General features: G+C 34.7%; 2 protein-coding genes and 1 long non-coding RNA gene across 3 annotated transcripts in view; 1 reads left to right on the top strand and 2 right to left on the bottom strand.

Annotated features, from left to right (window-relative positions):
• On the bottom strand, positions 10011-11123 carry LOC107611787. The gene is made up of 2 exons (XM_016313681.1): positions 10694-11123; positions 10011-10609 (listed from the first exon to the last, which is right to left on the bottom strand). The coding sequence occupies exons 1-2, from the start codon at positions 11121-11123 to the stop codon at positions 10011-10013; spliced, it is 1029 nt and encodes a 342-aa protein (XP_016169167.1).
• Positions 12209-12565, top strand: LOC107611788 (nuclear transcription factor Y subunit C-1-like). Its single transcript, XM_016313682.1, has one exon. The coding sequence runs from the start codon at positions 12209-12211 to the stop codon at positions 12563-12565; it is 357 nt and encodes a 118-aa protein (XP_016169168.1).
• The window catches only part of LOC110266158, a 21820-nt gene continuing 17676 nt past the window's right edge, over positions 12781-16924 (bottom strand). The window contains exon 3 of the long non-coding RNA XR_002353151.1: positions 12781-12791. This is a non-coding gene — a long non-coding RNA (uncharacterized LOC110266158). The remainder of the gene's footprint in view (positions 12792-16924) is intronic.

Genomic DNA, 16924 nt, shown 5'->3' on the forward strand with positions numbered 1-16924 from the left:
GTTATATATATAGAGGAGATTATATTATAATTATACTAATTTAATAATAAAGAATCAAATTTACGTTAATATTATACATGTTCATGTATCTATCCATGATTATGGCGTTAGGTGAAAATATAGTAATTTTTTTAAGATGAAATGAGCTTATAAATACTCTTGTCTAGAATGCAATTTCATATATGAACTATTATGATGAATGTTAGGTGTTTTTTCCACAATATTATTAGAGCTCTTATATGGCTTTTGTTTTTTTCTTCCACCAATATACCTTTCTTCTTCTTATCACCAAAATACCAAAAATTTTTTAATTGCTTATACTAAGTCATTGTCTTCCATTTCAATATATTTTGTTTATATTGTAATATATTTTTTCACATGAAGACACCACAATTTATGTCAAAATTAAAACCATGGATGAGTGAGACAAAATTATGGATGCACAAAATATAACTAGTGGGTGTAGGGGTGATTTTAAACAAAATGAATTGTTTAAGGGGATGTGTAAAATATGTAAGAAATTAATAATTTATGCATAAATCGTTGATTCTTTACATGTTTTACACATCCTTCACCATAAATCGTGAATTTTTACGAATTTCATTCATTTCGTTTAAAATCAGCCACACTCCCATTACTCATGTTTCGTGCGTCCATAATTTTATTTCATTTGTCCATAATTTTAATATTGACGTAAATTGTGGAGTTCTCATGTGAAAAATGTTATATTTCTGATACCTTTAAAATATATACTAGTAGAACCATTTATACATATAAATTTAAAGTATAAATTGTAGTCTTTTACTAGGTTTTATATTTTTTCTTAAAACTAATAGAAGCGTCACGATTTATATAAAAAAAAAAATTAAAGAATAAAATTATAGTGTATTCAGATTTAGAACAATTGATAGTATCCATCTTTAATTAGTAAATTAAAATATCTAGTAGGTGAAGAGAGAATGTAGCATATCTTAAAAAATAACATGTTATTAGAAGTGATAAATAAAGTAACAGATTATGAGTTTTAATATTTAGAAATAAACATATTTTTATGTGGGAGTAATATTAATTATCTTAAAAATATTTACGAATAGATTTTTTTTAAAAGAATTGATGATTAGACGTTTATCTTTTTGTTTATTCTTTTTATTACACATTTTTTTAATTACAGTTTCAAAGGGAAGAAATATTTGTTTTTGTTAAAGTTCTTGCCTCTTTTTATCACAGTTCTAAGATTTTTTAAAGTTTGACTAAATTTTTTTAATATTTAACTATAAGAAATTTAATATGTTAATAGATTTTGACAAAATTCTACTAATGGATTAATATTCTTTTGATTATATTCATTGTCTATTGTGTTTAATTTGATATATTGAAATGTTGTATAAATCATTATGTTTGTATTCATTGCTTCTGTTGTTTGTCTTTCAGAGGATCGAACTCTTCATCTTTCGGATCTAGAGCTCTAATATCATGTCATGATACTACTCATCCCAAAAACTTCAGCTGATGGAAAAAGATAACACTAATGATTATATCTCTAATACTCTCTAAACCTTCATTGTATACATTATACAAATATTTCATTGACTCCTCATATTTTTCCATAATTTAATGATTCTTTTTATTTTTTTTTTAATTTTTTTATTGTTCGCGTTCTCAAGTATGCACCAAATAATAGTAATTATTCGGTTATATTAGAAACATACGTATTATGAGTAAAATAATTCAAGTAAAATACAATAACACAAAAGAACTAAAAAATATGGTGCAACAGCAGTAGAAAGAGTGGTAACGGTGCTGAATGAAAGAGACAATTATCTCATCTCTAAAATTATGATTAAAAAAAAAGGAAAAAAGATGTAAAACGTAAAAACAGAAACAAATTCTTAATTATTAATTGTTTCAAGAACGAAAAATAGAATTCAATTTGTAAATATTTTTATGTTAGTTAGTGTTACTCTCAATTCGTGGCCGTATTTTTGTTTCTACGTATTTTTATTTCAGAAACAAATTAAAATATAACTATCATGTAATTTAGAACAACATAAAAGTATGCATCTTTTGTATTCAAGGCCATTAAAAAACAAATCTCTTAACTAGAAGTATATATGCTTGAAATTGGATTATTGGTTCGTCCTTTGATAATATAATCTAAATACTGGTCCTACTAAAAAAAGAGAAAAATAAGATATAATATAGTACCTTTAATTTACTTAATTCATTTGGATTATGAACTGAGCTAATGAATTTCCATTCTCATACAATAAATGGATTTATATATCACTATTAAATCTCGCATAAAGATTTTACATTAAAAGCAAAAAGAATCTATCATTTGATGAAAGTATATTGCTGTTTGTCGAAGAAGAAAATAGAAATGCTAAAAGGATATGCAACTATAGAAGTACAATAAAATCTAGGACTGTATATATTACCATTGAATTTAAAAATGCATTAAAAAAAAAAAAAAAGAAAGAACGAAAAGAGAAAATTGATTTTAACAATGCACTATTTGATCATCAATAAAATTTGTTAATTAAAGTCTCACATCTCTCAAATATATAACTTCTTGTTCTTGTATGAATACCTTGGAGGAAACTCGGCACCTGGTGATGGCGCCGAATTATAGCTTTCGACACTGAATTTGTGAGTTCTGGGAGTTTGAGCTTGTAACACGCTTGTGGAGAGAGCGAACAAACATGGGAGAAGTGTACATGCAAAGTTATTTTGATGCTTAAGTTAGTATATTGAATTCAAATTCCTTTTTCAATGATGAGATATCATACCTTTATAGGTGAGGTGAACTAGGTCGGTTACGTTACTGTTGATCATCTTAATTGAATAGTAGTTTATTGGGCATTAATGAGTAATAATACCTGGTTAGACGGTTTTATTCCAGGATGTAATCCATTGAGTCTGATTGTAACGTATAACACCGAGTTATAATGTAACTGCCGAGTTATGGTGCATAATGCCGAGTTCTGACATAGTATTTGTAACAGCCGTATCATAGTCCCCAAGCTTAGCCTGGGAATGCATTTTAACGAAGCAGGTTGAGCTTTTAATGAATCATAAGTCGGCTGCTTGAGTGAGTTCATAACTTGGCTACTGGCGTATCGTAGCCTTGGAACCCCCAGTTCAAGATGCTTTATTAAAAGAATAATTTAATTTAATTGTTATGAGAGAAAAAACAACTTTAAATGGCCATTAAGGGACGTGCGTATTTCTAATGCACATAATTACTCTTGAGGTAACTAATGGGATGGTTAGTGGATTCCAAAATAGTATTAAAGTTTTAATTCAAAGCTTTGGAATCCAAACGGTTTCAGTGTTGATACAAAGATTTTGTTTGATATCAGAGGCACTTTGGAAAAACATGAGCAAAAGAGGTATGGTTTATTTTTTCTGTACTTTCTTCAACTTCTAGTCTTCTTCATTTGTTTCTTTTTGCGAATGGGTTTCGAAAAAGAGAAAAAAAGAAAAGATAGATTGGTCTTACGATTGGTCAAATGAAGACATTAGGAAGCATCCGTCTCTGTTCTTAGATGAGGATGCTGTGAAGGAAATAGACAAGAGTTTGATTGTGAGGGGTGGTTCTGGGGTTCGGTTGGAGTTGCTTCCCTGTTCCTCCAGTGACCGTGTATTTCACAGGGGGGAGGGATTTGAGTATTTTTACATGTACAGTAGTGTGTTGGAAGAGTTGAGGGTAAAGCTTTCCTTTACTGACTTCCAATGTTGGGTGTTTCTTCGCAATTTTGAAATTCTAATGGAGTTTCTGGAAGAGACACCTTTAGTGGAGTTGTTTTTCTATTTGTTTCAAGCTAAAGGTGTTTAGAAAGGGGGTTGGATGAACTTGAATAGTTCGCATGGGTTTGCGGTTTTTAAGCTTTATAAGTCGTCATTTAAAAACTTTAAGGAGATGTATGTGAAGGTTAGTAATGCTGAGGGAGACTTCCCGTTTTATATGGATGTGCATTTAGGGGAAAAGTTTATGATTTAGTGGTGTTCGGAGCCTCTGAACATTTTGGGGCCAGAAACCATTAGTGCAAGAAATGAGTGCATCATTGAGTATTTAGTGAAAGCCGTTAATCGGAAGGAATTGATGTCAGTGTTTGATCTTTTGCAATGGGATGAAAATAGGCAGGCAGTAATAGATTATATAGGTGAGATTTTTAAATGCTGTGGTGTGAGTAAAACCGAAACATTGTGTTAACTATTTGATTTGTTTGATTTCAGGAGGAAAATATCCTGGGGTTTCCGCGGCGACCCTTAGAGCTCAGGTGAAGAGTAAGAAATTGGATAAGGAGGGGTTGACCTCAAAAGCCAAGAAAGTTGTTGGTGCTGGCGAGGTGAATCAACCCAAGCCGAGAAGAGTAAAAGTGATTTTGAAGAAAAGAAAACATGACGTGGTGGATTTATCTGAGGAATCCGAGGATGTTAGTGATGAGGTCCCAATGGAGGAAATTCAAGGGTTTTTTGAAAACCAGAAGAAGTTGCATGACGTTGCCGATTAGATTGATGGCTCGTCACTGTGGAGGAAGGATTTTTCCTATATGGTTGTTGCCGACGAAGTTTGTCAGACATCGGCGGATGTGACTCTGGCGGAGGAAGTTGGTGACGTTGCTATTGATCAATATATGCAGGTATTTGTATATTTTATTTTGTGATTTGTGTTTTAGGTTGATATACATTTGTATATATATTTGTTGTGTTTTCTATGTTGAAGGTGGTAGGTCTTCCGCTGGCGAGCCTAGGGCGCAGTCAAGAGAAAAAACATCGGAAAGTAGCCAAACAAAAACAAGACTTGAGATTGAAGGAGGAGCTGGAGCTAAAAAATGTTAAGGTTACTGAACTAGAAACCAGGCTATCTGAGATTGAGAAAGAATTGAAGCTGACTAAGAAAAATTATGCGAAGGAGGTAGAGGACGTGAAGAAGAAAGAATCTGACCTCTCCAATATGAGTGCTCGGATGGTTGAGGTTATGGAAAAATTGAAAGAGATGGAAAAGAGAAAAGAAACAATGATTCTTGACTCGTTTGTTGAAGGATTTGAACGAGCTTCTCTTCAAGCCCAGTTCCTGGTTCCTGAGGTCTATTTCTCCTAGATGGATCCGGGAAAGTTCATTCGAGATGGAGTTATGGTGGACGATACTGGAGCTGCCGAAGAGGAGGATGAGAATGTGGAACAGTAATATATTTGCTTTGATCATAGTATTTTTTTTTGTTTGAGACATTTAATAGTAGTAGTTGGTAAACTGTTTTGCTCCTTGGTGAGCTTTTGACTGTTTTTTCCTTTGCTTTACCGAAAAAGAAAAGGCAATATATTTGATGATGGTTAGATAATATTGCGTTTGAGCTTGTATGGATTGTTTTTAGTAGTTATTTTGAATCAATTGCGTAATTCATACAACTGTGATGTTTGTTTGGTTAGTCATCTCTACAGAGATGCTGTTTGAAACTGTAGGTTTGGAACCTTAGTTGAATTTTAGGATGGATTGATAATCCACAAGTTGTGAATTGTGATTCAAAAAGATAAATGATAGTTTTGCTATTTTGCAAAAGTTGCAAGTAATGCGGAGAGTAGTAAGATGTATTTGTATATTATTGATTGACCTTAGTCATTAGTTGTTTGATGGGTATATCTAATGAAGATATAATTGAAAGGATAGGATTGTCTGATATAGATCGGCAATTTGTATATTTGATCGGTCAAGTCCGATTTGTTTGATTATGGATATAGATCGGCAGAGTAATTACTTGAATTTGGAAAGAAATTAAAGATGCTCAAAGCAGGATAGAGTAAATTAAAAATATAAAATGTTGTATGTATTTATGGACCTTTGGTTACAAAGGTGCAAGTAGGCAAGCCTCGTTAAAACCTCTTCGAGCGAAACCCTTGTGGAAAAAATCTCGTGAGTAGGAAAAAGAGTACTCGCTTGTCCCTGAATTCTAACTGTAATACAACTTTAAAGATGATACATTCCAAGTGTTTGGGAGAGTATTACCATCCAAAGATTCTAGTCTGTAGGCTCTATTGCCGAGTACCTAATGATTTGGAAGGGACCTTCCCAGTTTGCTGTTAGTTTACCATGGGTTGGGGGCCTTCGAGCTTGTTCGGTTCGTCTAAGCACTAGGTCATTTAGTTGAAAGGACCTTGGATGGAGCTTCTGATTGTATCGCCAAGCTATATGCTGTTGCATAGCTCGGTGTGTAATTGCTGCCAAAGAACGAATCTCTTCAATGGTATCTAGGTCGTGTTGACGAGCTATATCTGTTGTAGTATGGTCGGCCATTTGAGTTCGGAGTGAGGCCTGGGAGACCTCGACTGGTATCATTGCATCCGAACCATATACCAGTCGGAAAGGCATTTCCTTTGTTGTTGAGTGGATCGTTGTGTTGTACCCCCATACGACCTCCGGTACTAATTCGGCCCAGAGACCTTTGGCATTGTCAAGCTTTTTCCTCAAAGCGTGTAGGATAACTTTGTTTGCAGTCTCGGCTAAGCCATTTGTTTACGGGTGTTCTACTGATGAAAAATGTTGTCTGATCTTTAAATCTTGCAAAAAGGAGGTGTATTTATGATCGGCAAATTGGCGATCATTATCAGCGATAATGTGCCGAGGTATGCCGAATCTACAAATAATATTTTTCCATACAAAGGAAACCTTTGTTGTGACGTGATCTTTGCTAGAGGTTGTGCCTCTATCCATTTGGAAAAGTAATCAATTGCTACTATTAAAAATTTTACCTGCCCAGCTAAAGGGAAGGGACCGAGGATGTCGAGCCCCCATTGATTGAAGAGCCAACTTACCTCGGAACTGTGAAGGAGTTCGGCTGGAAGGTGTGTAATCGGGCTGTGCTTCTGGCAATTGTCATAGCCTTTTACTTTTGTTTTACAATCTTGTTGCAATGTTGGCCAAAAGAAGCCAGCTCGGAGTATCTTCGAGGATAAACTTCGGGCTCCGAGGTGTGTGCCACAGATTCCCTCATGTGCTTCGGCCAGCGCAAGTTCAGCTTCTAATCTAGAGAGACATTTAAGCAAAGGACAAAAAAAATCCTCATCTATATAAGAAATTGTTATATATTGCAAAAAATGAAGCTTGTCGGCAAAAGTGCCAAGTATTTTCGATTTTGCCTGGTAATATTCCAGTTTTGAGATAGTCTAGGTAAGGTGTTCTCCAATCTGCATCTTGTGTGACATTTAGAATTTCTATTAGTTCTATACTTGGTTTAAGTAGCATGGATTGATAAAGTGATGATGTAGTTGTTTGAGTACTGGCGAGCTTAGATAGGATATCAGCTCGGCTGTTATTCTCCCGAGGTATATGTTGAATTTCATATTTAGAAAATTTTGAAATTCAGTTTTGAACAATAGCAAGGTATTTGGATAGTAAAGGATCTTTTACTTGGTACAAGCCATTTACCTGTTATACGAGGAGCAAGGAATCACAATATACCTTGATTTTGGTAATATTTAGATTGGCGGTGAGCTTGAGGCCGGCAATGAGAGCTTCGTACTCACTTTGATTGTTGCTTGATTTGAAAGAGAAGTGTAGAGATTGTTCTATGATGTTACCATTTCCATCTTCAAGTAAAACTCCAGCTCCACAGCCTTGTGGATTAGATGAACTGTCTACGTACAAAGACCATTGGGCTGAGTCTTCGGTGGAGATTGGAACTGTGTATTTGGCAATGAAATATGCCAAATACTGAGATTTTATGGGGCCTCTCCCCTGATATCGGATGTCGAACTCGGAGAGCTCAACCGACCATTTTACTAGTCGGCCAGCTAATTCTGGTTTTTGAAGGACTTGCCGTAAGGGCTGATCTGTGCGAACATAGATGACATGGCTTTGGAAATATGGCCGAAGTCTTCGGGCCGAGAACACGAAAGCTAAAGCTAGCTTCTCAATCTTCGAATAGCGAAGTTTGGCATGTTGTAGAGTTTTGCTAGTGAAATAGATCGGCAGTTGCTGCTTTTGTCTTTCTACAATAAGAACAGAGCTTATAGCCCAGTCAACGATAGATAAATACAAAAAGAGTGGTTCCCCTTGGATGGGTGTTTGTAAGTGTTTGTAAAATAGGTGGCTTTGAGAGAGTTTCTTTTATAGTTATGAAAACTTGTTCACATTCATCAGTCCAATGAAAAGCTTTTTTCTTTTTTAGTGTTTGGAAAAAACAGAAAGATTTAGAAGCTAGGCAAGGGAGGAATCTGGAGAGTGCAGCAAGTCTCCCTGTTAATTGTTGGACTTCTTTGATAGTTTGTGGGCTTGTCATATTCAACACAGCTCGGCATTTTTCCGGATTTGCTTCGATTCCTCGGTTGGTAAGCATGAAGCCGAGGAATTTGCCCCCTTGCACGCTAAAGGCACACTTTTCTAGGTTTAACCTCATGTTATATTTTCGGATTTGTTGGAATATTTTTGCAAGGTCGTCCAGATGGTTGTTGCCGAGCTTTGTTTTGGCTACCATATCTTTGACGTAAACTTCGAGGTTTTTGCCGATTTGTGCGGCGTATACCTTGTCCATGAGGCGTTGATATGTTGCACCTGCATTCTTAAGACCAAATGGCATAACTTTATAACAGTAATTTCCATATTCAGTAATAAAAGCAGTCTTACTTTGATTGGATGGATGCACTAAAATCTGATTATAACCAGAATATGCATCCATAAAACTTAAGATTTTATAGCTCGAAGCATTATCTACTAAAGAATCAATAGATGGTAAGGGATAGGAATCCTTTGGGCATGCTTTGTTGAGATCGGTGAAATCAACACACATGCGCCATTTACCGTTATGTTTTTTACCATGACGACATTTGCCAACCATGTCGTAAATCTGATCTCTTGTATGAAGCCGGCATTGATAAGCTTCTTAGTTTCTTTCAGGGAGGCTTGCTTTCGTTCAAGGCCGAGGTTTCTTTTCCTCTGTGATATAGGTCGGACAGAGGGATCCAATGCCAGCTTATGAGAAATTACAGATGGGTCGATGCCTGGCATGTCTACAGGGGTCCAAGCAAATAGGTCGGCATTCTGTTGTAAAAATGCTTGAAATGAGGTTTTTCCCTCCGAGCTTAGTGTAGATCCCACGTAGGTGAATTATTCCGAGCTATCTGCAAAATAGATTTTTTGTAAGTCTTCCGTTGGGGTGGGTCATTCGAGAACGTCCGCCCTTGGATCAAGGTAGGCCATAACTGGAATTCGTCTTGATTGGTGATGCTGTGTATATGTGCATGTATATTTCTGTTGGGTCTTTTGAAACTATTGTTGTAACAATATCTGGCTTGATGAGTGTCATTGTGAATGTTACAATAGTATCATCCTGCAAAGGGAACTTAACACAAAGATGAATTGTAGAAACAATAGCGCCGAACTTATTCAAAAAAGATCGACCAAGGATCAAATTATAAGGGCTAAAACAGTCAACTACTAAATATTAAATATCTGAAGTTTTTGATAGGAGAACCTCACCGAGTGTGGTTTGTAACCACACAGATCCCAAAACCGGGACCCTTTCACCGGAAAAACCGACCAGGTCTCCAGTGGAAGGTTGTAGCATGTTGTTGCTTAACTTCATCTTCTGGAATGTTGAATAGAAGAGGACGTCTGCACTGCACCCCGAGTCGAGTAGTACCTTTTTTACCAGGAGATTTCCTAATTGAGTGGAGATTAAAACAGGGTCATCCAAATTCGTGGTAGCTGTGTTGAAGTCGGAGGCTTGAAACGTCATCTGTAGGAAGTGTGGAGGCGTTTGAGGATTGTTCGGACTAGCTTCAATTGATAACATAGCTTGGTAAGAGCGTTTCCTCGCCGAGCTTGTGCTGCCTCCTCCTGCAAAACCTCCAGAAATACATTTAATAACTCCTCTTGGTTGTTCAGGATGGCTTGTGCTCACCTTTTCTTTGTCTCAGCTGTGCTGTCCTGCCGAGTTGTGATCGCCAGTGGGAGGGGCACGTCGTTGCATATAGCCTCCGATGTATTTATCGAGGTGAACTTGCCGAGCTAGTCATTCCAACAGGTCCTTGGCAATGACACACTCATCAGTGGTATGTCCATGTTTCTGGTGGAAAGTGCAGTACTTTAATTTGTCTGTACCCTTTGAGTCTGGATAGTTGCCGGCCTTTCGCAGTGGCTTGATTAATTTGGAATTTAAGATCTCCTTGATAATGTCGTCGTGCTTTGTATTGAACTGAGTATACGACTCATAACGGCGAGTGGGTTTGAAAGTTTTCTTACTGTCCCGTGGTTTCTCGCCTTCCTTATATTGTGGTTTGTCAACTTTTCGAGCTTGTCGGAGTTCTTCGATATCGATTTTTCCTTTCACCTTTTCTTGGAATTCGGCCAAAGTCTTTGGTTTGGCTACAACAATAGCCTCTTGAAATTTGCCTGGATGGAGTCCACTTTTGAGGGCGTGTAGATGCACCTCGGGGTGGAGGTCGGGAATACTCATGGCGACTTTTGTAAAGCGAGTCAGGTAGTCTTTAAGGCTCTCGTTCTGACCTTGTTTGATCGTGTTCAGGTAATCAGAATCATGCAGGTAGATGGCCGAGCCAACAAAATGCTCCTTGAAGAGCTTTGCAAGATCCTGAAAATGGGAAATGGAATCTGCAGGCAAAGAACAAAACCAATCAAGTGCAGGACCATCTAAATAAGAAGAAAAACAACGGCATAAAACTTTATCAAATGCACCATTTACTATCATGATGGATCTGAATTTCTTGACATATTTTGTTGGATCGCCCATCCCGTCGTAGGGAATTAAGGTCGTCGGTAAGGTAAACCTTCTGGACAGTTCGAAATTCATCACTTCGACTGTGAATGGTCCAACAGGATCGTCAGGTACAGTGTTTTCATTTTCTGGCCAAGCTTTTTCGTTGTGGTGTAGCTGAGCTCCTTTGTTCCTAGCAGTTTCGGACACGTGAGTCGGACCAGATTGATGCTCGGCTTCTTCGGTTCGCTCTTGGCGATCATCGTTGTTGTTTTCAATCCGAGCATTGGTTAGCTCGACAATCGGGTTTGCCATTCGCTGATTCTCCTCCGTCATGCACTGGTTGGCTTGTTGCAACTCAGTTACCATCTGAAGGAGTTTGGCTGGTGTAGGTGGGAGTTGATCAGCCATAGTTGGAGGTGGAAACATTGAGGCCGATGAAATGAAAAAAGGATTATATCTTCGGCCCCACGGTGGGCGCCAATTATTCTTGTATGAATACCTTGGAGGAAACTCGACTCCTGGTGATGGCACCGAATATAGCTTTCGACACCGAACTTGTGAGTTCTAGGAGTCCGAGCTTGTAACACGCTTGTAGAGAGAGCGAGCAAAAATGGGGGGAGTGTACCTGCAAAGGCACTCCGATGCTTCAGTTAGTATATTAAATTCAAATTCCTTTTTCAAGGATGCATGAGATATCATACATTTATAGGTGACGTGAACTAAGTCGGTTACGTTACTGTTGATCATCTGAATTGAATAGCAGTTTATTGGGCGTTAATGAATAATAATACCTGGTCAGACGATTTTATTGCAAGATGTAGTCTGTTAAGTCTGATTGTAATATATAACGCTGAGTTATAACATAACTATCGAGTTATTTAACTTGCACTAGATATAATAAATGCACTAACGTTATACTAAGTAAGAAATTTGATCATAGCAACAAATCTCATGAAAGGAGGTGCATGCTATAAGGAAATTAACCTTTTTTTTCGGTTAATATCAGTTAATTTTTTTAAAATTATTTATTTATTTTAAATTTTTTATTTAAATTATAAAATTTTTATTATAAATTTTAAATTATAAATTTAAATTTTAAAATTAATTAATATTAATTAATTGAAAATTGGTTCTTTATATTTTTTAAATAAATCAAACGTGGGGATAGGCATAAGGCTTATCAATGGTATTGCATACATATATGTGCGGAATGAAAACCATTAAAATTGTTAATCTAATTAACATGCAAAGACAGAAACAAAAAATTAAGTAATCAAAACAAGTTGCAACAAAATTAAAGAAATCACCATGCAAGAGTGCATGCATATCCTTTTATATCTCTCATTCATTACATAATTATTTTCATTCATTTCCACCTCATGTGTATGTATCTCCTAACAAGCACAATCAATTCAAGAACCCTAACTTATATAAAATGCATACCATTCATCTTCTCCCATTCAAAAACACACTAACAAATTAATATTAACACAATGGGAAACCAAAATAGTACTCAACAGCATCAAATAGAGATTGAGAACTTATGGTCCTTCCAACGCCGCGGGATGGAACAGGCTAGCGACTTCAAAAGCGGCCTGTTCTCCCTCGCTCGCGTTAGGAAGATGATGAAGGTCGAAGAAGACGTTGACCGGATCTCGGCCGAGGTGCCGGTTGTCTTGGCCAAGGCATGTGATCTCTTCATCCGTAATATCACCCTTCAATCATGGCACCAAGCTCAGAAAAATAAGCGTTCTACCATCCAAGGCCAAGACATCAACTCCACCATGGATTCCTTTAGGGATGCTTGCCATAACATTGAATATTTTAAGAGATTAATGAGCGCAGCTTAGATTAACTATTTGATTAGACTTGTTATCTTGAATTAACTATGCATTTCAAAATTCAAATAATGGTCAAATATACAGTATCTTTGTCCTTTTTTTCCCTTTCCTTTAATTTTTCGTTGTTATTGTTATTATTTCTGTTAGAATATAGTTAGGAACAATTAGATCAATTAGTATTATTTAGTATATCTGAATATTTATTATAGAATATTATGTCTTTATGATTTTAATTCTCTTAACACCTATAAATATTTTTTTTTTATATTGTATCATTTTATACAATTTGAATAGACATAAATCCTTTATCTACTGTTCTCTCTTAATTTTTCTAACATCGTATCAAAACTATAGTATCTTCTTTGAGGGGGATAGATTGATTTTCTTTTGGTGGAATCACCGTATTTTTCTTCTTTGAGGAGGATATTATGTATTTAATAAGTTGTATGGAATGATATAATATAAATTAAGAATTATTTTATGCACCTCTTACCAAAAATAGTATATTTTTCATATTTTTCTTCAGTGTCATTTTTTTCCTTCTCTTTTGTCAATGCTTTGATGTTTTTCTCATCTCATCGATTAGCTCATTCATTACTTACTTATTCTCATGGAGAAACTATATGTTTTTCGTCACCTTCCGATAGTTTGCCATCTTTTCACACTTTGTCACTTTTCAGTAATTTTCCGGCAGTTCACCATCTTTTCACCAGTTGGTCACTCTTGCGGCAGTTTCATCTGCACTTTTCTTGTGGCAGTTTTGTCTGCTTTCCTTGTATTAGTTTCGTCTGCACTTTTTTGTGGCAGTTCCGTCTGCGTTCCCTTCTGACAGTTTCGTTTGCGCTTTTCTCTTGTGGCAGTTCCATCTGTGTTTTTTTGTGGTAGTTTCGTTTGCGTTTCCTTGTGACACTTCCGTCTGCGCTTCCTTCTGGCAGTTCTGTTTGCGCTTCCTTCCGGCAGTTCCGTCTGCGTTTCCTTCGGTAGTTCCATCTGCGCTTTCTTCAGGTAGTTCCGTCTGGACCCGTTCTATCAGTTTATGCATTTTTTTATTTCGTTGTTTTAAATAAGTTTCAAACTCAAGTTATCACTTGAGTTTGAGGGGATGTTAGAGCTTTAATTAGGATCAATTAGATCAATTAGCATTATTTAACATATCTAGATATTTATTATAGAATATTACGTCTTTATTATTTCGATTCTCTTAACACCTATAAATACCCTTCTACATGAATCATTCTACACAATTTGAATATACACAAACATTTTCTAAAAGAGAATAATAGAAAATGATTTGTATATATATTTAATAAGTTGTATGGAATGATACAATATAGAAGGGTATTTATAGGTGCTAAGAGAATCGAAATAATAAAGACATAATATTATATAATAAATATTCAGATATGCTAAATAATGCTAATTGATTTAATTGATCCTAATTATGCTCGAACACCCCCCCTCAAACTTAAGTGACAACTTGAGTTTGAAACTTATTTAAAACAACAAAATGAAAAAAAATACATAAATTGATAGAACGGTGCAGACAAAACTATTGGAAAGAAGCGCGATGGAACTGCCAAAAGGAAATGTAGACGGAGTTGCCGGACGGAAGCGCAGACGGAACTGCCAAAAGGAAGCGCAGACAGAACTGCCGGAAGAAAATATAGACAGAACTGCTAGAAGGAAGCGCAAACGAAACTGCCACAAGAAAATGCAGACGGAACTGTCGGAAGGAAATCCAGACAGAACTGCTACAAGAGTGGCCAACTGTCGAAAAATTGCTGAAAAGATTGCGAGCTGCCGAAAATTTAAATATTCTTTAATCCATTTCATTAAAATACTCATAATAATCATTTAGTTCCGCAACATTTGAAATGAATCCTAATTTAGTCCCTAACGTTTTAAACGTCCTATTTTAATTTTAAAAACTTTCAAACATCTTATATCAATCCTAAAAAAGTTTTAAGCGGGTTTAATGTTGTCCTACTATTAAATTTGACACAAACAATTCGTATATTAAAAAGGTAATAGCATTCGATTTTAGTATATAAGTAAAATCGATTCACCAATGATTATAACAAATTTTTCTTTGATTTCGAAATGTTGATCATTGATTGTTAGTATCTAGAGTTTTGTACAAAAAGAAAATTAAGGAAAAGACGTGATACAAGAGGATTTTTGGTTATGTTTTACTAATACATAGAAGAAGATATGACTTAACTAGTAGTGTTATTAACGTCCACGTCACTTATTCTATTAACTATTAATGTTAAATTTAATGGTAGAAAAACATTGAATATATTTAAAATTTTTTGAAACGGAACTAGAACATTTGAAACATTAGGGACCAAATTAAAATTTGACTTAAATATTAAAACCTAAAATAATATTTTATCATTTTCTCTTATACTATAGATAGATAGATTACCAATTTCATTTTTCGTATACAAAGTCAATTAAATTTATATGATGATCAAAAAAATAGAAAGAAATCTTCAGTAATTAATAATTTTTTTTTATTATTCTTATAAAGGATCTGGGTTTGACTATTTTCCTTTTAGGTTATATATAGAGGAGATTATACTATAATTATACTAATTTAATAATAAAGAATCAAATTTACGTTAATATTATACATGTTGATGTATCTATCCATGATTACGGCGTTAGGTGAAAATATAGTAATTTTTTTAAGATGAAATGAGCTTATAAATACTCTTGTCTAGAATGCAATTTCATATCTCAAGTATTATCATGAATGTTAGGTGTTTTTTCCACAATATTATTAGAGCTCTTATATGGCTTTTGTTTTTCTTCCACCACCAATACCTTTCTTCTTCTTATCACCAAAATACCAAAATTTTTTAATTGCTTATACTAAGTCATTGTCTTCCATTTCAATATATTTTGTTTATATTGTAATATATTATTATCAACATTAAACTTAAAATTTTTGTTGATGATAGTTTTTAGAGTAATTTTTTTAATTAAACTAGTTGGAGATGGATACTATCAGATTGTTTTAAATTTGTTGAATGCACTATAATTTTATTCTTTAACTTTTTATATAAATCGTGGCACTTCTATTAGTTTTAAATTTTTTTTTATAAAACTTAGCAGAAGACTATAATTTATGTTTTAAATTTGGTAGAAAATCAGGTGCGTGCAGTCGACTTCACGTGAAGTGGATACGTGATAGCCATTAGATAATTTGACTGATCTGACTAAATTTTTATCTAACGGCTCTCAGGTATCAACTTCACATGAAGTCGACTTCACCTGAGTTTTCACCTTTAAATCTATATGTATGAATCGTTGTAATGTTACATATTTTAAAGGTGTGAGAAATGTGATCCTTTTTCACATGAGATAGAACAACACAATTTATGTCAAAATCAAAAGTGAAAATTCAGGTGCAGTCGACTTCACGTGAAGTTGATAACTGAGAGTCGTTAGATGATTTGACTGATTTGATTAAATTTTCATCTAATGGCTCTCAACTATCAACTTCACGTGAAATCGACTGCAATTGAGTTTTCACCAAAATCATGGACGAGTGAGACAAAATCATAGGTGCACAAAGCATAAGTAGTGGGTTTATGGGTAATTTTAAATAAAATGAATGAAACCCATAAAAAAGGTGAAAATTCAGGTGCAGTCGACTTTAGGTGAAGTTGATGATTGAGAGCTGTTAGATGAAAATTTAGTCAAATTAGTTAAATCATCTAACTGCTCATAACTATCAACTTTACGTGAAGTCGACTGCACTTGAATTTTTACCCATAAAAAATATACTATCTGTGGTAAGAGGTGCCTAAAATATATAAGGAACCAACGATTTATGCATAGCTTTAATTTTGTCCAAGATAAATATCTGGAGAGTAATTAATTTATTATGATCACAGGTAAATTAAACGAGAATGACATGTCAAGAAAAAAGTGATGTATAAGTTGTTGGTGCTTTACATGTTTTACACATCTTTTACCATAAATAGTAGATTCTTATGGGTTTCATCATTCATCATTACTTATGCTTTGTGCGCCTATAATTTTGTCTCATTTGTCCATGATTTTAATTTCAACGTAAATCGTAGGGTCCTCATGTAAAAAAATGTCACATTTCTAACACCTTTAAAATATGTACTAGTACAATATTTATACATGCAAATTTAAAGTATAAATTGTGGTCTTCTTCTAGGTTTTATATTTTTTCTTAAAAAAATTAATAGAAGTGCCACGATTTATATAAAAAAAAATTAAAGAATAAAATTGTAGTGTATTCAGATTTAGAACAATTGATAGTATCCATCTTTAATTAGTTTAATTAAGTAAATTACTCATTTTTATTATATAAAGCAATGAGACAAA

Source organism: Arachis ipaensis, chromosome B08 (assembly GCF_000816755.2).
Source record: "Arachis ipaensis cultivar K30076 chromosome B08, Araip1.1, whole genome shotgun sequence".
Classification (NCBI taxonomy): Eukaryota; Viridiplantae; Streptophyta; class Magnoliopsida; order Fabales; family Fabaceae; genus Arachis; species Arachis ipaensis.

Coding starts and splice junctions, on each gene's coding strand:
- LOC107611787 (XM_016313681.1), bottom strand. CDS start 11,123: ATGGCTGATCAACTCCCACCTACACCAGCCAAACTCCTTCAGATGGTA. Junction 10,610..10,693: donor ATCCATCATGATAGTAAATG/GTGCATTTGATA, acceptor CTTTGCCTGCAG/ATTCCATTTCCCATTTTCAG.
- LOC107611788 (XM_016313682.1), top strand. CDS start 12,209: ATGGGAAACCAAAATAGTACTCAACAGCATCAAATAGAGATTGAGAAC.